This window comes from Lithobates pipiens, unplaced genomic scaffold, assembly GCF_037356315.1.
Source record: "Lithobates pipiens isolate NorthernLeopardFrog02 unplaced genomic scaffold, aLitPip1_a1.2 Scaffold_13, whole genome shotgun sequence".
Lineage (NCBI taxonomy): Eukaryota > Metazoa > Chordata > Amphibia > Anura > Ranidae > Lithobates > Lithobates pipiens.
This window is the reverse complement of record NW_027507718.1, coordinates 216101321-216123769: the sequence shown is the minus strand read 5'-3', so window position 1 is coordinate 216123769 and position 22449 is coordinate 216101321. Positions and strand designations below refer to the sequence as shown.

The 22449-nt window shown below is 38.6% G+C and overlaps 1 protein-coding gene across 4 annotated transcripts in view; it reads right to left on the bottom strand.

Moving 5' to 3' along the window:
* Positions 1-614: 614 nt before the first annotated feature.
* PSD3 (pleckstrin and Sec7 domain containing 3) overlaps positions 615-22449 on the bottom strand; it is an 857533-nt gene continuing 835698 nt past the window's right edge. For all 4 annotated transcript variants that reach the window (XM_077476201.1, XM_077476202.1, XM_077476203.1 and 1 more), the window contains one exon: positions 615-16734. In XM_077476201.1, the coding sequence (XP_077332327.1) occupies positions 16519-16734 (216 nt within the window). In that variant the 3' untranslated portion in view covers positions 615-16518. The remainder of the gene's footprint in view (positions 16735-22449) is intronic.

Below are 22449 nucleotides of genomic sequence, written 5' to 3'. Positions count from 1 at the left end.
TATTCAACTGAGATAAAAAATGAAAATACTTTTATGATCCTTAAGATACTTTGGGTCATGGTAAGCCTTACCATGGAAAAGAAAAAACATTGAGGCTGGGTTTACACTATTGCGGTTTCCCTGCATCCAGTTCGCAATAGCAGGAGATTTTGACCGGGTCTCTATGGAGCTGGTTCACATATCTCCACTGCGGCTCCAGTGTGAATTTGCACAGGAGCCCTGTGCATCTTTTGGTCCATATCAGGTCTGAATTAAGGCAAAATTTCGGGCTGAAATCGGATCTGAAATGGTGAACGGGGATGCACCGGACTCCTGCTGTGAGCCGCATGCGAAGATAGTGTGATAGTACTCATAGACTTATAGCTCAATACAAGATAATAACTACTCCAGTACCAGAAGGCATAACAGCACTGGAGGTTGCAGTACTCAATGCAAGTGTAATGGTTCTGCTTTTTCAATAAGATCATTTACTAAAGGGTATAATTGCAATAGATGTTTTCTTTGACCAGACATCTGACATGAAGATGATTAAAAAAAAAAAACATGCACTCATTTAATGCATGTACAGTATGTGTAGTAAATCTATAATTATAATAACAACACAGGAAACCATGCAAGTGAAATACATTTGTTTTATTTCTTGCTAAAGTTTGTACATATACATATGTCATATACACACTTTGTTTATTTAGATCCTTCATTATTTTGGATGATTTACAGTACATAAAAATCTTTTTTTGATGCTGTAAAGTTGTTTACATTTCTTTTTTAAAGCAACAATATCCCAACTTATAAAAACACAAAAAAAACTGAATATTTAAAGACCATTTACACAATAGAGAAATGTACTATATCACAGCTTCTATAAATATGAGGGGCGTTGTTATTTAATTTACAACAAATTGGAATGAGAAGGTTGCAGGTAAAATGTACATACATATATGAAGTAAACCAAATACAAATGTAAACATAAAAAAAAACAAAAAAAAACATAGGATGCCTCTAATGCGATCCTATTTGAATCTATTATTATTTCTACCATTATTATTATTTTATCATTAAAAAGTGCTCGATACAGCTTTTTTTTGCACTTGTGTCATATCCTCACTTAACTAGAACTCGATATTGTGAAACAAAATTCAAGCTTATATTTTCATGTCTCACAAGGCCAGTCAAAGCAATCAGCCACCACAAAACTGTCAACTGTGATGTATTGAAAGAAGTGTGAAAATGACTTTCTCCTGCTACCTTCAATCTAGTGCAATCTTTTATTAGAAGTACAATTATACACCAAAGCTCCATTGCGGGAAACTATTCCTTGAAAAGATGACCTGAAACTCTTGGGGCTTTTCATTTTTAAAGGAAACTTGTTGTAGTTCTTGCTAGGCTAACAAATACAAGTAAATGTACAATATCTCCCGGGAGTAGGTGCTTTGTAAAGCAGTGTTTTTCAACTCCAGCCCTTAAGTACCCTATAATACACAATGCTTTGAGAATTATTCTCCGTGGGAACAGATTTTACAATTACAAATTGCAAATATAAAGTGATTAATAGATTCAGAGGCACCAGATATAATATGCAAATCTGGTCTTTTCCTGTAAACGCCCCCTCTCATTCTCCTATCCTTCCCATGGCCTTTTAATGTGACAGGTGGCTTTGCTGACCAACAGGAAGTTAGAAAGGGGTGTAGTCAAGCTCAGTTTTTACAAGACATCTAGATTTGCATATAACATCAGGAGTCTATATCTCTTATTTTCTGATCCTTTCAAAGTTTGGTTTTCTCCAAAGGTTACCTCAGTTATCTCAATTTTTATCAGCTTAAGTTTGTGAAAACTTAAAGTACACAATGGTAAATAAAAAAATTGAACCTCTAGCTAAAACTACCAATTCTGTATTAGGCAAAAAGTGATATATGTATTATGTTACTCATTTCTGTGATGCTAATGTGAAGATATAAGGTTGTGAAGTTCCATCACTACCTTTTCCTTGCTGCACTGCCAGTGCCCTATTAATTTGAATCTGAAGCTTGAACTATATAGTCATTGGTAGAAGTATGCTCAGCTTAGAAAGGAAGCATTTTAGTGTGCTGGATGTTCATATCTTGGTTAAGGATAATTTTAAAAACACTGGTTGTTCCCATTACTATCCACTTGGCACAAATTAATCCTTTTGGGTGGATATCCGTTTTTCTGTAGTAAACATCTTATTTTAATGACAAAACACATTTTTATGTAATTTTCCCGAAATTGTTGTACATCTTTGGGGGGCAGTAATGAAAAACGAATCTCCGCTAATATATTTTTGGTCTTCTGCAATGTAAAATAGAATGTACAACAGTCTTGATTTGCAAGACCGATGAGAACTAACAAATGCTGAAAGGTTGACAAAAATGTGTGACAGTTACAGAAGCAAATCCACTAAGAGACTTGGTTTATTAAATCTTTTATTAAAACAACAGCTATCTTGTGAATTGACTGCGTGACCTGTTAAGATTCTCACTTTCTCACTCTTAGACAGAATGCAGTTAGTGAGGGGTTTACTTGCAATCACCAAGGGGACCTAAAATAACTTATCAGGATAGACAAGCAACAAGCTTCTAGCTCTTCAGAGACTTGGCTTATTTAAAGCTTAAGCAATCACCTTGGTTTGAAAGTTTATAGCTGTAAGTCAGCATGACATCAACAGGCCCTTTCAACCAGACCCGTTTCAACAAAATATATCTAATGCAAGAAAAGAGTTGGGTTATCTGTGTAATATTTCTTATTATCCTGTATGCTTCTAGCCTCTAATGTCAGTAAAAAGTATCACACCAGTCTTACTGTCACAAAATATGACAATTTGACGCATAACTAGCCTCTGTAGTCAATTTTTTGGAATGCCATCTCTTATACTTGGAATATATAATTCCATTTCTGCTGTCTAGAAGTTGGCAGCTGACACCTGTGATCTTGATAATCGGTCCATGTCTCACATAATCATGCTATCCCTAGTGATGACTGAGCTGCAGCCTCTAATGAAGGCTGTAGAGAAAGCAAGGGTGCTCCTAATCACTTTGCATTTGGCACTAGAGCCGCAACTGCCAATTTCAAGATCCTACTCTGTGAACAATGACAAGAAAAATGTTATGCTTGTTGGGGCCTTATCGGCTTTTGGGGCCTAGAGTGACTACCTTAGGGCCTGTGTCAATCAACTTTGGGCTTTATGTCAATGGCATCAACTTGACATTAGGTTGAGATTCTTCTGAGATCATTGAGTATTCATTGACAGGTGTGTTTGACCTGCAAGTGACCTTCTCCTGACCTTCTTTAAGTGGGTTTTGCAAATTGCAAAGACTTGTATTGGAAAGTAAAACCCCTTTGAAGTGAACAAAGGCCAGTCAACACAGGCCCCTAATCACCTTGGCATAAAGATAGCCCTAGTTTTAAATGTGGCAAATGGTAATGCACTGCAAATAAACCAGGTCATTTAAAGCCTTGTATTCATTTTCAAAGCTGCTCTAATGCACCAAACATTCAAGCATTTCACACACTACTAAATACCAACTATTTGATGTGATATCAGCAGACACATTTAGCCTCATTCACTCCACACCGCATTAAAAGTAATGCTCCCATTACTACAATTCTTAGTTCAGATCAAGGCCATGTTTACTGCATCTATCTAATCTAAATAACAACTGTTTTATAGAAAAGAGCAATAAATATAATTTATAAACTGTAAAATACCAAAAAGTTTTATATGCTGTCTGAACTAAAGCTAAAGGAGGTGCATTTTATTTTCTTTGTATTGATCCCATAGAAGGACAGTTGTATGCCTCCACTAGCCTCTAATAATCTTATAACATATTACAATAACCTATCCTCCCTCCCCCCAGCAAATCTATACATATAAATAAGGTCAGTTATTTTAAGATCTGCAATAAACAAGCAACTGTGAATTTTGTGAGCTAAACACCATTTATTGAAACCACAGAAATCATCTGAAGTTCTAGTACCCATTTACTTATGGGTACTTGGGTGACTATTCAAAGTCTTATTCTATGTATTTAATACTCATTTACATGACCGACATATTGTTTTGGCCATGTAGCCTGTGTAGATCTTGAGGGGCTGATAACAGAAGACTGTTCAGGTGACTCTTCAGCGCTATTAACGTCCCTGCTCTAACTGAATGCAGGCCCCAAGAAAGTGACCAATAGCTCTTAATCTTCACAAAATGCAAGTTTTTCATAAAAGATTTGCTTTTCTCATATGACTCAGATGAAATTGTACAGTATATGTGGCATTTATAACTATAGTGTAGTTTTAAACGAAATACCACATATTTAAAGTGATAAGGGGTATTTTGCATAAAGGCAGCTTTTTTCTGTTAACTGATCCCTTAATATTTATAGCGTGGACAAGGTACAGATTACGGAATTCATTTTTAACATGCAGAAACCACCAATACCAACACAGCAGTGTGAACAGGGTATGACTACTGTCCTGCATATTAGAAAGCATTATGACGTAAACACTTGACTCTGCTCTGTGTACCATCATTTTGGTTCTATGTATTGTATACTCATCTAACATTTTATAGCTTTCCATTAACATATCAGTACCAATGCTTAGCTTTACCCAACAAAATTCAAATATTTACTCCCAGGCTAATCTGCTAAAAACCAATGCATCGTAGTTTGAATTCCACAAAGGAAAAAATCATGTTTACCATTTTTCAACACGTGAGAAGTTTTAATGTTGCTAAATGGACTTTTCATATGAAGTGCTGCAGGGATGCGTCTGTCAGACTATAACCTGCAATATCCTCTTAACTTTCAAAGACAGATAGACAGTGTTTAGTTCAGCATCTACATTTTGTAAATAGATAATCCCACTACATTAAGGAGTCTATTTATAAATGTTTTACCCACAGTTCACCCACTATTTCCCTAGGATCAAATAGAAAAATGTTTATATCTTGGGTGAAAGTTGTGCGATATACTGTATAAGTTTGTAATACACAAAGGACAGCTAATGATCACCCACTATCATCAAATCAATTGCTTTACTCTTTTGTGCTCAAAGCATATTTCCCCTAAATAAGAAATGGATAAAACCTCAGAGCCCCCAAAAAAGAAGTTCTAAGCATGAATCTATTTTTAGATGAAAATGTTAAACTCTTAATTTAGAAAGTCCAATTACACATTTCCCACTAGATGTCTGTGAAATTGCAAAAGTAGAAGTAGAACCCATAAAGGATGGTATGTGTTTTGCTGTGGTTCAGTAGGTGCTAACAATGGGCTTTTGACTGCACAGATTACTGTCAGAGTTGACAAAATCAGTCTTTTTAGTGCTTTAATTCCCATCATTTGTTTCTGCTGAGCTGTCCAAAATGGCCTTGCAAACAAGTTTTGCATTCATTTTGCATTTAGAGTTGCAGTACGTCCACTAGATCAAAGAGCGTTTATCAGAGCTCATTCTATACTAGGCTAATTATTATATCAAGGGGGAAGCATCCCCTCAAGTCATCCTAATTTTAAATATAGACACTAGACAAATCAATGCAATAAACTGCATCAGGTGTTTAGCAAATTGGCGTATAAGGAGTACGTATTTAGTAAACTGGCGTATAAGCATTAACAAAGTCAAAATTTCAGGTTATTTCTACTTTTTCTGTGTATGGAGCAACTGTACTGCATGGGGAACTACATTAGAGAGGAGTCTGGTCTCTTTTTACAAACTTAAAGTAGGAGTGCATATAGTCTTGTGAGGTTTTAAAACTTATTTGAAACTTGTAAAAAGATCATCTTAAAAAATCTGTATGAAACAAGAATGAAAGAATAAAACGTAAGTACCTTAGGAACTCCAGCTTAGTGAAGCCAGGAGCCCTAATCTCTCAAAAGTGCCATGTACTGAACCTTTTCAATCCAGCACTGTCTCTAGATTCAATTTAAATTGTACACCTATTACATTTAGTGTGTGCTTAGCCATCATAGCTTGTCATGAAATAGAAATGCTACTGTCGAAAAAAAAAGAGAAATTTTCCTTGCTGCAAGTTGGCATTTTTATAGCAACATCTAGAACAGCCACACATAGTATACATCAATCTTAAAAAAAGAGAATCAACAAACCAGCCCATTAATCCTATCAAATTAGACAAGGAGACATGAGCTAACACATATTTTAAGGAAGCAGCAGTGGGAATGAAATGTGACTTACTACTTCACATCTGACCTTAGTGCTGTTATTTTCATGTTGTAAATAAGAGCATTGACAATCCACTGCAGCTTAACAAATCTCGATGTAAATGCATTAACATTCTTTTTAGGCTTTTTCCCTTTATTTTCCCTGTTTATCTGTCCAAGTCTGCAATTTTCAGACCCAATTGTACACCAAATGTGGCAGTTAGAGGGTTGAGACAAACCATCTAACACTGAGAGGGGTGCTTACAACAGTTAGCTTTTACTTCTTAACAAGTTAGCTGTAGCTAGGCTTTAATTTATTAGTCACTTATCTGAAGCTCATCCAAATCTACTAGTCAATCCAAAATGGCCTTCTCCATAGGTTAACAATGCTGTTGTCCAAACGTGGCCATGCTACTCCTCCAGAAATACAGTGAAGAAGTGAGTTTAGCCACCCTAAAACAGATGTGTGTTTCTGGCTGAATCACCAGATAAAGGGGAAAAAAATAGAAATGAATGCAGCTAACAACATTTACAGACTAGTAAACTGCAATATATTCATTTTTTGGAGGGGGGAGGGGTAGGTGAATTTTAGAGTACATATTTTTGTAACACAAACTGCCCTGTTTCATGTGTAAAACATACTGGTCATTTGCCAAATTTATTGCACCCAAACTATGCCTGAAAGTCAGCTGCTGCCAGATAGTCAGGGAGAAGGTGTGAGGGATTAAACAGTGCTTGAATGTAATTTGTCCATGATATGCAAGCATATCCTGAAAATAAATCATCCATAAATGTGTGGGCAGCCAATGTAGATAATGAAGTGCTAACTCAAGGGGGATTTTTGTTTAAAAGGCATATTCTATGTATTATCCTCATACTTTTTGACGTATAAGGAAAACAGGGGTTGCCATTGGTGTCCTCTCCCTCTGAAAATGCTAGTTGCCTAGCTGTCATGCTCACCCACTAGCCCTCATACTTTCTGAGTGACTCAGAACAGATATGTAAATAAAACTTTCTGACTTAATTCGATGCACTCTTGTTCCAGGACAGTCACTCAAAAAGTAAGGGCTATCAGCTATGTAGAATTTTTAGAAGAAGGCAATGGTAGCCTTTATATTTCTCTTTGTACAGGCTTCCTGTAAGGAGCAATCAAACTAAAGAATTAGCATTCAAAACAGAGTGGAATGTGATGTGGAAATATCATTAACCCATATAACCGTAACTCTGCTAATGTAAGCCCCATGAACAACATTCGACAACCTGTTGCTCCCTTTACCTAGATCAACCCGCTTGAACTTAAAGCTGAGCATACTAAAAACACGTGCAGCAGTAGTCTAAATCTATCAAAGAGGGGTAAGGAGTAGAGTAATATTCGTACCACACAGTCCTTCTCCACACACATTAGTGTCGGCATATAAATTGTATGTATTGCTGCCCAAATGTGCCCTGATTGACCAAAAGTGTCAACGGTTCTTGTTTCTAACAGTAAACATTTATTACTGCCAGCATGGAATGCAACCACAAAATATTTAAATCATATTTACAATAAATTGTCTATGTCCTAATATAAATGCCATGGAACATAAAAGCCATGGGTTTAGCAGGCCATTTTATTTGTTCATATGGAACATGAAGTCAATCTAAATGCAAAAACGTCCTTAAGGCTGGGTTCACACCACAGCGATGCGGGAACGCCGCGAATCCGCAGCGTTTTCCCGCATCGCATGACTCCCGCCGGCAGTTCACACTGCCCTATGCGGACGGCTGGGAGTGTCAATGATATGTTAATGACACCCCCAGATCCGTCCGCATATCGCAGTGCGATCTGCAGACTCGCACAGGAATCGGATCGCATGGTGTGAACCCCCATGCGATCCGATTCTGTTGCGGACCAAAAAAAGGGTCCCGTGCGACTTTGCTGCGGGAGCGATGCGAATTCAGCCATACTATCTGTATGGCTGAACTCGCATCGCTACGGAGATCGGATGTGATTTGCACTGCAGTGCGGGTGCGAATCACATCCGGATCTCCCCCCGCAGCAGTGTGAACCCAGCCTAAAAGTAACAGAATTTTATAGTGTTCTATCCACGTATTAAAAGATTTTAAAATATGAGTTTGAGGCACATTGTTTATGTACTTCATGTATATATCATCTTTTGATATATATTTTATGCTGTTATATGAATTTATATGAATAAATATTGAAGCTAATCATAGAAACATCACACTGTCTAGAATCTATCAAATTATGTTCTTAAGGCAATCTGCTGTTTGCCTACATGGTAGTGAGATGATGAACTGCACCATGAAAACTTCTAAGTAATTTTAAGTATAAAAAAATATTATTGCAGCTATGTGTCAGCTGTTTAACTGAATGTAATATCTCATTTGCGTTAGTAGTAGTTTGACATGACACACAGTTTCTGTGGTGTTTTACAATATGAGATATGTGAAATGCAGACAAGTGCCATCTGTGCCTAAGAAGATTTTTTTTAATTATATATTTATATATATATATATATATATATATATATATATATATATATATATATATATATATATAAAAAGTTAATGCAGGAGGAGGTAATTGATATGCAATGTTTTTTCTATCTTTGTGACTGCTCTGATCGCTTCTATTCATATTCCAATGAAATGGGAATACAACAAAAAACTGGATTGCCTTTTATGAAATCATATTTATTGGTCACTCTGTGTAACTGTATGATGTTCACCAAACAGCTAAGTCTGGTAATATATTATCAATACTGTAATTAATAATGTCTTACAGAAGAGGAGACATTGGAGAGACATTGGAGAAGTAAGACGTTTGCCCTTGCATTCTCAACTCTGCGAACCTGCTGCGGCAACTATGGCAGTGTCCAACTCTCCCTGTGTGACAATTTACCTTATTTTAGGCTGGTTTCACATATGTACGAATTAGATGCGTGTTTCCTCGCATCCAATTCGCATGACATGAGAGTATGATCAGCTCTCAATGAAGCTGGTTCACACAGGTCCGGGGAGGCCACAGTCCCCATTCCAAAAGGGTCCTGTGCATGTTTGGGTCCAGTTCAGGTGCAAATTCATGCAAAAGTTCGGACCTGATTCGCACCTGAACCGGTGAACAGAAACGCACAGGACTCCATGCTGGGAACCGCGGCCACACATATGTGAACCTGGCCTTAAACTGTGTGGGATGCAACAAAAAGTGCAAATGCCTGGGAGTTCTTCTGTTAGATCAGCTTCCAAGTTGGGCAGGGGCACAGCAGAGAACTATGACAAAGGACAGACCACACAGGGGCCACAAGCCTGCTACACAACTTTAACTGAAATTACTTGGGATGGAATAATCCTTAAACTTTACCTTAAGGTCAATATACAGTGAAACGCCAATCAAGATTGAGCATTTTAGATAGTTTTCTATAATAAAGCACTGTTTTCAATTAAGGAGTATTTAGTTTGAATTGCTAAAGAAAAAAAGTAATTCAAAGACTATAGGTTATATGAAAATGAAGAGAAAAATTAAAATGAAGCTGTATATGTATTGTATATACATCACAGTATAAAATAAGATGTATAAAATCAGGAAAATAAGTACCATGTAAACAATATATAACCCCCAATGTAAAACTATTGAGGGATTGTACCTTTCAAAAACGTAAATAATCATCACAAACAACACTTATGCGTTACATGTATGCACATCACCGTCTATACATAGTACAGATTGTCACAATGAATAGAATGAGTCCTTCACCTAATTCCTATGGGTTATAGATCAAACTAACTGTCCTGGTAATTTAGGTTATTAATATATATATATATATATATATAAATATGTACCTTGGTAAAGTTCAATTATATACAAGATATAAAAATAAACAGGAGGAATGACGTTTTGTCTTTGATGAAAAATGTGCCATGTTTTTACAGGTCTTTGCACCAACAGTTCTCTTATATATACACATCAGCCTCCAACTTAAAATCCTGGACAATGTAATGACAAATTGAAATGGTGGTGTACCAATAATGTTGAACTCTAAACTCTGTCTATATGATACAACATTTACAAACCATCCAAGTTATGAGATGCCATATTAAATTGAACTAGCTTATAGGACCAGTCAGGTATACCACCCAATGTTAGTAAGCATATTTTTTGAACTAGCACCAATACTTCCACTATACAGGCTTTTTTATATGACTTTATCAATACTACAAAATACTAATATAATTTCCTAGTTTAGCTATTCTCCCATCTGTACTGAAAGTATCAACATTTCTTGTTTCTTGCAGGCTACATTTAATACAGGACCCTACAACTTGCTTAGAGCGGATCTTCACCCTCAGATTTATGTTCCCTCCTCTCCACCCCTCCTCTACACACAGAGCACTCTTTTTTTTAACATAAAGAGTTCTGTCTCCTCCCCAATGCATATTACATGCCTAAGAAAATGATGTGTAAAATGCCTGCTGTGCTTCCTGGGATATGCATGTCACATATCCCAGGATACATAGTCCTTCATTAAAAAAGGAGGCGCAGCACATCACTATGAGGCCTGGTGTCTGAACCTGATAATGTCTTACAAGAAGATTGCGGCGTTTGATTGAGCAGGGGCAGAATTCTGAGAGGATTCTGCAGGACAACACTGGATCCACTGGGGGGGGGGGGGGGGGGGGGGGTGAGTATCTGAAATGCTCAGAACCTGCAAAAATGTATGCAGGTATTTGAAAAAGAAATGGGATGGGGAGAGTGATGATCCACTTTAAGCGGAATATAGAAATGTTTATTTTATTATCTCCCTGCATGAAAGTATTAATGTTCACTGTTCAATATTATTTGACATATTAGAAGGCCTGCACAGTGAGACTATGCATCATTTCAACGTTGTAAAATGATTGCTAGAGTATAGAGCAGGCACCTCAAATTGCATGCATAAATGTGCAGTTTATTTCCATAATACCATAGAAGGCTCAACCCCCAGAGCACTATATTATGAAGATTGTGACCAGAGATTGTATAGTCCTGCTCTATCGCATCTGTTCCCCTGTACTTGCCTATTGGCAACCGTGGTATTAACCAACAGGGAAGCACATGGAGCAGAAGGATAAAAGCTCTGGTTGCAGTTTGCATTGAAAAAAAATCACTTTAGATTTTGGAGATCCTGGGGCACGCTATAAATTAATTAAACATACATGGAGATGCCTAAAATACACTTCAGCAGTCAATTTACCATACTGAAATAAACCACAGGTTTGCTTTAATATCATAGCTTGACGTCGTTCAAAATGTATACATCACAGAAGTCATGCTTTTTACATCATCAGTACCTTTCACACACCTACAGTACATAAATTGCTGAATATTAAATGCTAACGGTTGGTACACATGCCAGGCAACCCCACAAGCCTGGAACTTCCTCATGCTGTCATACCTTTAAAGAGATATGGATATCTGCTCTCAATTTCTTTTTTTGCTGTATGCATCTCAGTATAAGTGTTCCCGTAGACTAGAGTAGGATTACACTTTCTAGAGGCATCCTAATGTAATTTGTGGTGCTCACATATATTCGTAAATGTATGAAACTGAGACCTCTGCTAATATGGGTCTTTATCAGGATCCCTTTCTGGTTAATAAGTCCACATGCTACGGAATTTTATCTCATGCATATTGTTCCATGTGTATTGTCCTTCCCACGTGCACCTGTTTCCTAGTTATAAACTGAGCACTGAGCTGCTTGTCATACTTTCCATTTACTGTTATTAGTACACAAATGAGAGGTTTTCGCCTGCCCTGGGCAAGTATGTGTTGGAGCACTCCATAGGTTAGAGTACAAGCACAATGTGCAGAAGATCCTGGACAGGGTATGTGGCTTTCACACATTTATATATGTACACAACCAATATCGGTTTTTAAAATCTAAAAATAGGTTTAAATTAATTCTACTGTGTTGGGTTTTACATTGTTTGGTTCTTCTACGTTAAGATACAGAGCTAAAAGTGAAGCTGTGCTATTGCAAATCAACAGGTTCACCTGCCAGATTCCACAGCAGCTTATCATTTTCTTCACTTCATTCGCCCATCATTTCATTCAGGGGCAAGGAAAAGACGCTCTGGATAAATATAGTCAGAGCTTAGACAGGGCTTAAGACTCTCCCCCATCACCATATGACAATTTTGGTAGCAGCCAATTGTCAAACACCTGCATCGTCAAGTAGAAAAAAAAAGTCATAGGCTCCCCCACACCAAAAACACCCACGTATTTATTTTCCTACATGATGACTGTTATGAGCTATTGCAGGGGATGGGCAATCAAGATGACCAAAAACACAGCACCTGGAAAGAGCTGGGGATGTTACATTGCTGCAGTAGAGGTGAGTATTTGAGGACTTTAGTTTCACTGTAAAATATTTTAATCAGCCCAAGTAGTTGAATCTGTTATTACCTTGACTACTTCCTAAACTCACATTTCCTCAGATGTATTTATTTTCTCTTTATCCAAGATTAAAAAATACATAATGCAGCTCAGGGCTGCAATTTCAACAGTTAATTTTCTATGTGCTTTAAGAAACAAAAAAAAAAGCAGTTAGCTAAGCTGCTGAGCAAGAAAAGACTGTTTCATTAATCAAATGGCCAGTAACATTGGCTCTGGGCTGAGGAGTAAAATATATTACAGGCTGCTGAACTGCAATAGATGTATAATTTTCTTAATGTGTTTTTCTGGCAAGTCTAACATTTGAGTGCTTCTCGTTTGTGAAATGCTATTTTTCAAAGATAATATGATGTGCATTTACTTAAAAGTAAACATTTCTTGTAATAATTAGCTCTATCTTTACCCTTCTGCTACACTACATACATAGATGATGCGGAGGCCTTAAAATACCTATCCTGAAAGAAAATGCTATTCCAGGCTATCAGAGTAGCTGGTCAGGTATACTAACCCAAAAGTGCTTAGTGATTCAAGTGAGTCAGCTGTTCTACCTGAATTCTGATTCTCTCTTTCAGCTAAGAACAAGCAAGCAAATGGTGGAATTCAGACTAGCATTTGGTCATGAGGCAAGAGAATATGGGAATCAGTGGTTATTTTAGGATATTGTCTCTATTATCAGCTATGTATACACTGTTACAGTTGGTTTAAGACTGAGAGGAAGGATTTAGTATAGTGCATAGTATAGGCAAAGAATATTTCTGCTATAAAATGGACCAATATTTCAAATTGAATATAAAACGGTTTTGCAAGGATGAAATAACAACAAGGCTAAAATATGTACAATTCCTGAAAAAATATGTTTTATGTACCAGGTTTCCTTGAGTGTTGCTCATATAATGAAAGCCCATTCGTCTGATCACGTGATCGGTCCAGAATTCAGCAAATCTAAAATCACATCATTGCTGAGGTTTTTGTTATTTGTGTAGGGCTGGGGGAAACCTGGAACAGAATTTTTTTCAGAAAGGTTGATTCCACCTTTTTATTATGCTCGATTATCTATCATGGTAAAGATATTACCAGAGATGTTAACACAGTATAGATTAACTTTAGGTAGGCAGTTATCACTTTATTACAAGGCTTACTAAAGAGCAAAACAGCAAATCCGATTGCATTTTTAAGTAAAAAATGCATATTTAACTAATAAACTCAACTAGATCTCCACTATTTGGTTAATGCTGATCTGTAGTTTGGACACTTACATATCCTAGCTTTGCAGAACTATTATGTTAGAACAGTGACAGGTAGATTTTTACTGACCTCTCTCTAAACTGGACATCAGTGTAACATTGTACCAAGGTCTGGTCTAATGATCATGAAGGGTTTGAAGACATTCCAATATACTGCACTAGCTAGTGAAAAAGTGACATACATATTAAAATGTGATTTGAAACCTATCAATGGACAGGAGCCTATCAATCTGGGAACCATTGGTAGACTCCTTAAAGTGGATGTAAACCCTCACATATACCCAGTGAACAGCCTCAGATGATATACAGGGAACAAATCTCCCTACATACATTTTACATGCAAATCTGCTGTCTTCAGCTTTATATACTGTTTAGAAAGTGTGCATCCCGTTAGACTTTTCTCTTTGTGATTCACCTGTGGGTGTGGATTCTTGCCACACACTGTGAGACAGCTGATTGGATGAAACACACACACCCCCTCTCCACAGCAGAAAAAGGCAGAAACAATGCAGAGCTGTGCTGTGAATAGACCAGCTCTCTGCTAAACTATTTATAGCACCCTCCATGACACAAAATTCAGCCTGGTTTTATCACAGTTGTTGGAGAACTTGTCAGAGGTCATCATGCTAATAACAGAAGAATGGAGCAGGAGAAAGCCACGGGTGCTTTTGAGAGAGATTAGAAAACAGTGCAGATATATATGCCCAGCTCAAATTTTATGAATAGGGTTTTACATCCACTTTAAAACTGGTAATCCGCTTCAGACTTAAAATCTCCTTGGGTTACGTATGACTATCAACACTAAGGATGACCTAATTATGCTTAGTTATGCAATATTTGTTTCACTTTAGCCATATGTTCCAAACAGTAAATGTATTTAAACATGTTTAGTGGTATATGACTTCTGCATATAAATGTAGCTTTTTAAAATGACTTTCAAAATGTACAAGCATTTGCAAAAAAACAAAAAAAAAAAGCATCTAGATGACAACAAAACTGCTGTGTAGAAAAGCTGTATAATTCAAAGAATCACTTTGTTGCACATCATTTCAAAATAATCAACTAAAGTGATGGCAGTCTTGGCCCCTCATCTGTTATCCTTCTCTGAAATCCCCATAGCTATTAAAAAAAACAAGATGTTATGTTCCAGTCTTTTGTGATCGATCAGCATTTATACCCTTCATTTTGAATGAACTACAATGTTCTGAGTTGGTGAAAAAATAAAAATAATACATGCCTGTAAATTACAGTATGTCTATCATAGAACACTATGGGGGAGAGTTACTGAAACTGGTGCACTCAGGATCTGGTGCAGCTGTGCTTGGTAGACAACCAGCTTCTAACTTCAGCTTGTTCAATTAAGCTTTGGAAATTAAACCTGGAAGCTGACTGGTTTCTTTTTAGAGCTTCACCAGATTTTGCACACTCCATCTGCAGTAAATAACCCCCTCTGAGCAGAAGTGCAAATAAAATGCACTATAGTTAGAAGTAGAAATGTTGAACTATTTTTAAAGCAAATTACTATTTCAATTGATGGTATATTGCAGAATCTTGTGCTGTTTATATTCTTTCATAATTGAAGGACTATACAAAGTCTATTAACTTTATTCAGCAAAGCAGTGATAAAGTAATTGACAACAATAAATCAGATTTCAGTTCACTGAGAAAATACTTCTGATTGTTATGAACAACTGCACTTAACTCACTGCTTTTTTACCTGCTGAATAAGCCTCACAATGGCAGAGATTTCTTATATGTCTAAATTTCATTTGAAAAAATACCTAGACAAACATAAGCGGATAGCTGCAGTTTTGATTTGCAACTGACAAAGAAATGAATTCAAGAAAAAAAAAAACGGGGGAAAACTGCTTTCCTAATGATTGAGATGAAAACTGTACAGTACATTCATAAATTGAATGGCCTGGAATAATGTCTGACACACATGAAAATCCTTGTGCAGATTGAAATTGGATGTGTTATCCCCATCCAGTGTTGGGTAGACAGCATAGAACGGCATAGACTAAAACAATAATAACACATGTCCTGAAGCAACTAAATGGCCTACTCTGTTCAGGCTCAAACGTGCATTTGTCTATATGTCTAGTGTCAATAAAGTTGGCTTATTTAAGATATCAAAACTTACATTGGCCCACACTTTACCACCAATTCCCTCTATAATTCCAGCACAAACTTGTCTGTACAAATCATTTAAATCTGTGTTTTTCAATAAATTAGTTAAAAAAAGAAAGGTCAATTACAGTAAACTGATATCTGCTGTATAAATTAGGTTAAAAAATATAACTTAAAAATATTTGACATGAAGGTGAAGAACAGTGGACTCTGGGGCAGGCACAACATTTTGTTGTCCAGATAAGTATCCCATATGAATAAAGGCGCATTAATTGCTATACCTTTCAGCGCTGGACTGAATCTGCAGTGCATGAGGTGTTATAAGCCAAACTACCACACTCTGCAGATTGGGAACAAAGACATCTACAACATAGTGAGCAGTCAACAGCAAGAAGGAATGTGCAATAGAAAATGCTATCAAGCTCCAGTCAGTCACAGACTCATTTTGCTGTTTGAATGAACCACAGATAGTAACAATTGTGACAGACAATATATTTTGCTGCTCTTGCTGACTGACTTCCAGCTTATTGTCATCCCATGCCTCTTAAGTAACCTTCTGCTTGATGCTGGGTGTCTCTGGCCGGTAATCTTTCCGCTCCGAAACATTACGCTTGACCTTGGCACTGGCTGGTGATGAATCTTGAGTAAGAGATGGGCTTGAATGAGATTTCTTCAGGCCAGAGTTGTCATTTTCACCACTGCTCAAAAGCTCTTTGCCTCCTTCCTTCAGGAGTTTCACATAAACTTCATATCGGGTTTTCTATAAAAGGGAAACAACATAAAATATTTAGCAGCAGAATATAAAGAAAATTAGGCAGCTGCAACTGATTAATAACATAGGAACTGTCAAAAGGGTGAACAAAGACATTACCATTTATCTATAAACATTCCTTACTGAGTAATCAAGCAAATAACAAGGATGTGCAAATTGCAAATCATCTTCTCAGCAAATCTGCAGACATCACGCAGTCAACTACAATCTGATTGTTGCTTTGGGCTACTTTCGTTTACAATTTTTTTTGTGCTCTTTGTATTGCCTTAATAGGTAAACCTAATAATCGCATTAAATATGTGCTAACAGGAAAAACTATTTGTGCCCATAACAACCAATTCACTCTTACCAGTCAAGTCTAAAATCTAAAAGTTAAACAAGAATACTGATTAGTTTTTAAGGGCAACAAGAAAAATAATGGAATTCTTAGTATTTTTTTATGTGAAGCTGTTTCGGTCTTCAGATCTCTTACCCAATTCAGAGGAAAACTAAGGTCCTTTTCACACAGACACCTCCGTATAGTGGATTCCGCTTTCTCAGTGGGGGATCGGTCTGCTGATCCCACTGAGCAGGCAGATGGCAGGTCTGTGTCCGCTCCACTGTGCAAAGTGGACATGGACAGTCCTACTCTCTTCTATGGGAAAATCGGATGGAAACGGACCACCTGTCTGTTTCCATCTGATCCACCAGACGGATGGAAAATAGGACCCTCATCCATTTGGTTTTGGCAGATAGGATTGGATTGGATTGGATGGTGGCAGTGTCAGTGACAGGCAGACCTGACCGGACAGCCCATGTGAAAGGGCCCTAAAAAAAATGGCCTGTGAAAAATGCATGGCTTTGAATTATTTAACCGCACAGTGTTATGACAAAACAAAAAAAAAAATATCGTGATTGTCGGTGATGGCTGCAATATAAGCCCTACCCCCCAAATAAGCCCTAGTTAAAGTCCTTGTAGGTCTTATTTTGAGGGTAGGGCTTATCTTCGGGGAAACAGGGTAAAGCTTATTTGGGGGGTAGGGCTTATATTGCAGCCATCACCGACAATCACGTTAGGTCTTATTTTCGGGGAAACAGGGTAGTAGGGAATGCATTTGTTATATTTCCCTGGTTGACACAGTGAAAAAATTGCCCTCTTTAGCCCTTTTATTTAAATTTACAATTATATAGCAAAAAAAAAAAAACACTTAGAATCAGGACCCACAGTTGTGTGTGTCTAAATACCATATATAATTATTTAAAATAGACACACAGAATTCAGTAAAACAATCGTCCCTGGTGAGTCATATCTTGTTCGCAACCTATGATGGTGTCACCCGGGGTTTGTTACCTTTCAAAAAGCCTATTGGAGATGAAAGCAGACATCAGATAATACATTGGCTTTCAGCATCATAAGGTCACCTCTTGTGTTTTCCAGTGCACATAACAAGACTAACCATTCCTTTAACTACAATACTCACACAGAATTCTAACTTAAGTGAACTGAACTCCTCCTTTGCATACTCACCTCTTCGCTCCGGGATTATTTGGGCTAAAGGCCAACCCTATTCCCAAAACTGGAATCCACTATATTGGATTACAGAAAATGAACATACATTTGAAAAATTAAAAATACTGGTTTATTCTGAGTAGAAAATTACACAAACAGCCAGCTGATAAATAATGCCCCCCATGATTAGGCTAAGATACTCAGCAATACAATCACTGGGTAGTAAAATTCCATCCACACTCTTCATCGACATTAGCATAATTATTGTACCAGGTGGGTCAGTGGGTGAAGAGATAACCAGACACCTTTAATTCTGATACAGAATAACTGAATCCCTAAATCCATCAAGACTGCTTTCCTGCTGTCCAAATAAAGCAAAATAGTTAACTTCTAAGTCTGCTTTGTGCAAAAGTATCTTTATTGCTTACTGTTATGTTCAAGTTGTGGCCCAATGACTTCTTTTCTTTTTCTTACAGGAACAAAGAGATCCAGAAGAACAATCATATTTAAATGCACTTAGTTTCATGGGGTTTAAGAACAGTCATCACAGCTAGAGATACCTGGAAAAGCTTTATAACTGTAGTTGGTGCACTTTACTGCACTGCCAATGAATGCCTGAGCGTGCATTCCATCATAATTTTTAATACAAAGGTGCTCTGCAGCAGCTAATCTTTCTCTATTCATATGTGTGAGACTGAAAGTTCCCTCGATAAAATACATGAGTGGATAATTCAGCAGGGAGTAGTGAGGGGGCGCGTTTCAAATGTTTTGCAAAATAATTTTCTATAACCTTTTCGTTGTTTTGGATGGTAACATTTTTGAAAGCTATGTCAGGTACAGACAAATAACACAGAAAGGTCTAAGCAATTGAAATTTTTATACACACCTCTTTAAATTAGAGTTTACAAAAAAGCTAAAGATAGCAATGTATGAGCAGTCAATAATTTTGATATGAAAAGGTTGCATTAAAGGAAAAAAGATTAGTACATTCCCTCTCCTATACACTGAACTCAAGTCACAGACTACAACAAGAAAGGAAACTGAAAAAAAAAGCCATTAGGGGTATGGTGAGATAAAGGCATCTAAGAGTGTTCCATTAATTAGAATGCAATTTTAAAGAATGGAGATTCCCTTGTTTAAGGAGCTGTGGCTTATTTTCACATAACTATATGTATTAGGAGAATATATCTTTCTGTCAGTTGATTTTACTGTTAGGCAAATCACTAAAATAATGAACCGCTGACAAATACCTGTGAATGACTCCAAAAAATGACCTCCTTGCAAACCTCCTCTTGCTGTCCTAAGTCGTTTTATCTATGGCCCTCCTTTCCTCCCATAATTAGAGTGCCCTTTTCTGACCCTATAGCTAAATACTGATTCTGCTGCAATTTCAGGCACCTAAAAATGATATCCTGTTCAAGCATGGAGAGCAAAAGTGCTGTTCCAATAAGGGTCCATTGTCATGTCAAACCTTGTGCTCCATCAGTCCAGCTTCTGGATATAATTACAGAATGATGCTGGCAAGCAGCCCGAAAGACATTTCAAAGAACCAGGTTAACACACAGCTTATCTTTTTGGTACCTTTTCAGTTTTGTTTTTTATTTTACTCATTTATAAAGTCTGTAGCGAGTTTGCTAAACTCCTGCCATCTAGCAGTTCGTCATTAAGAAGTTTAAGTTCATGGCGTCTGGGAGGGGTTTGTAAAAGATATGGATATATGAATTTTTTTTTTTATAATGGTGGTTCTATCATTTTGAAATGTTTTAAACACAAATGTGTCAATCTGACACCTGCCTCTATACGCCTTCAGTGAGTTACTGGACAATTTCTGATTGTTCCTTTGATTTCTGGAGGGAATGTCAGTTACTGGACCACCAGAGTACTTCCAGCCAGCTGACCACAGATTGCACAAAGTGTGGCAAATCTAAATATAAAAATGCACGGAATAATGAGATCTTAACTAGGAAATTTAACCCAGTGTCATGCTTACACAATTATACTGCACATATGTATGTCCTAATAGTCTATATCCAGAAAAACATAGAAAATCCAAAACGCATATAATTTTTGTTAGGGAGTGGAAAGCTATTTTAGGAATTAGGCAGCAAAGAGAATAGATTCACCTTTGGCTAAACCATGCACATGAATCTTTGATGAGCATAAAACTGAATGTCCCCACCACAGTCTTAGGCCTCTTCCACAAAGGGCAGGCTCTGTTGGAGTGTACCTACTCAGCAGGTAATCTGTCTGCTGATCCCCGCTGAGCAGGTGGATAACTGGTCTGTGTCCATTCCAATATGCAGAGCAGACACAGACGCAGCCCGCTCTCCTCTATAGGCAGTTTCAGGTAAACAGGCTACATGTCCGTTTACATCGGACTGCCATCCAAACTGATTAACCAGACAGTTGGGGAATGCCCCATCTGTCTGTTTTAAACTGATCGGATGTTGACGGGTGTAAACGGAAACATGACTGGAGGGTCTGATTGGGCATGCCTGAATAACTGACATAGGATATCAGGGGAAACTGGAGAAAGTGCAGAGAAGGGCAACCAAACTGATAAGAGGCATGGAGGAGATGAATTATGAGAAAAGATTATGCGGCGTACACACGATCAAACAAGCGGGTGGAAAAGTCCGGCAAACTCAAGTCCGCCAGACAATCCCCCCGTGTGTAGCCTCCGGCATACTTTTTTGACCCGAAAGTACGGCGGACTTAGAATGTAGTTTTGCACTCCAATCTTCCTGCCGGACTCGCATTTCGGTGGACAATCCGGCCGTGTGTGCGCCAGTCCGCCGTACTTTTGAAATGAGCGGACTTTTCCCGCCCGGAGAAAAGTCCGCTCATTTCGAGCGCGTCTCCAGGTAGGCGGGGCCCGCGAACGAGACGCCGCTGGCCCCGCCACCTGGTATGGACTTAAAGGGGAACCCCAACGCCGAAAAATCGGCTTGGGGGTCCCCCCCAAGTCCACAACAGACCCTTGTCCGAGCACGCTACCCGGCCGGCCAGGAAAGGAGGGGCGAGCGAGCGCCCCCCCCCCCCCCCCTCCTGAGCCGTACCAGGCAGCGTGCCCTCAACATGGGGGGTGCCTTGGGGAAGGCAGGGCCACGCGACCCCCCCCACCCCAAAGCACCTTGTCCCCATATTGATGAGGACAAGGGCCTCTTCCCGACAACCCTGGCCGTTGGTTGTCGGGGTCTGCGGGCAGGGGGCTTATCGGAATCCGGGAGCCCCCTTTAATAAGGGGGCCCCCGGATACCGGCCCCCCACCCTATGTGAATGAGTATGGGGTACAATGTACCCCTACCCATTCACCTGTAAAATAAACTACAAAAAAAAACACAACACACAACATAAAATAATTTATTGCACAGCTCCGGGGGTCTTCCGTCTTCGGGGGTCTTCTCGCCGGACTCCTCCGCTATCTTCTTGTAGCTCTTTTACTAGCAGAGGAGCCCGGCATTCTTCTTCGTTGTCGCGGCCTCTTCTTCCGACTTCGGGGGTCTTGTCCCCCTCTTCGGTTCGCCACCACGCCTTCTTATAGCTCTTTTACAGGCGGTGGCCCGGTCTTCTGTCGCCGCCGCCGCCTTCCGTTCTTCTTCTTCTCCTTCTTCTGCTGGAGATGTTGACTCAGCGTTCTCTCCGGCCGCAATGCCAGGGACGCGCTGCGCTGCGACTTATATAGGGACAAGGGGCGGTGTCACATGGGTTGATGTCACATGGGTTGGTGTCACATGGGTTGGTGTCACATGGGTTGGCGTCACATGGGTTGGCGTCACATGGCGACAGTCCCAGCATCCTCCGGGACTGACATTGTAAGGGGGCAGGGTCACCATGTGACACCAACCCATGTGACATCAACCCATGTGACATCGCCGGCTACGTGTGTACGCGGCTTTAGAGGAACTGAATGTATTCTCTCTTGAGAAGAGGAGATTAAGGGGGATATGATCAACATGTATAAATATAGAAGTGGTCCATATAGTGAACTTAGTGTTGAGTTATTCACTCTGTCATCACAGAGGACAAGGGAAGCTGTGAAAATATGGAATAGACTCCCTCAGGAGCTGGACCTGTCCAGCTCAGTAGATTGCTACACAATATTGGTATAATGTTCAGTGCTAAACCATCTGATGAAAAAGATTCAAGTTTAAAATTTAAATCAAGGTTCAGTCATGTGAATGGTGAGTGGATTGAAGTTCTGGGGCATGAAC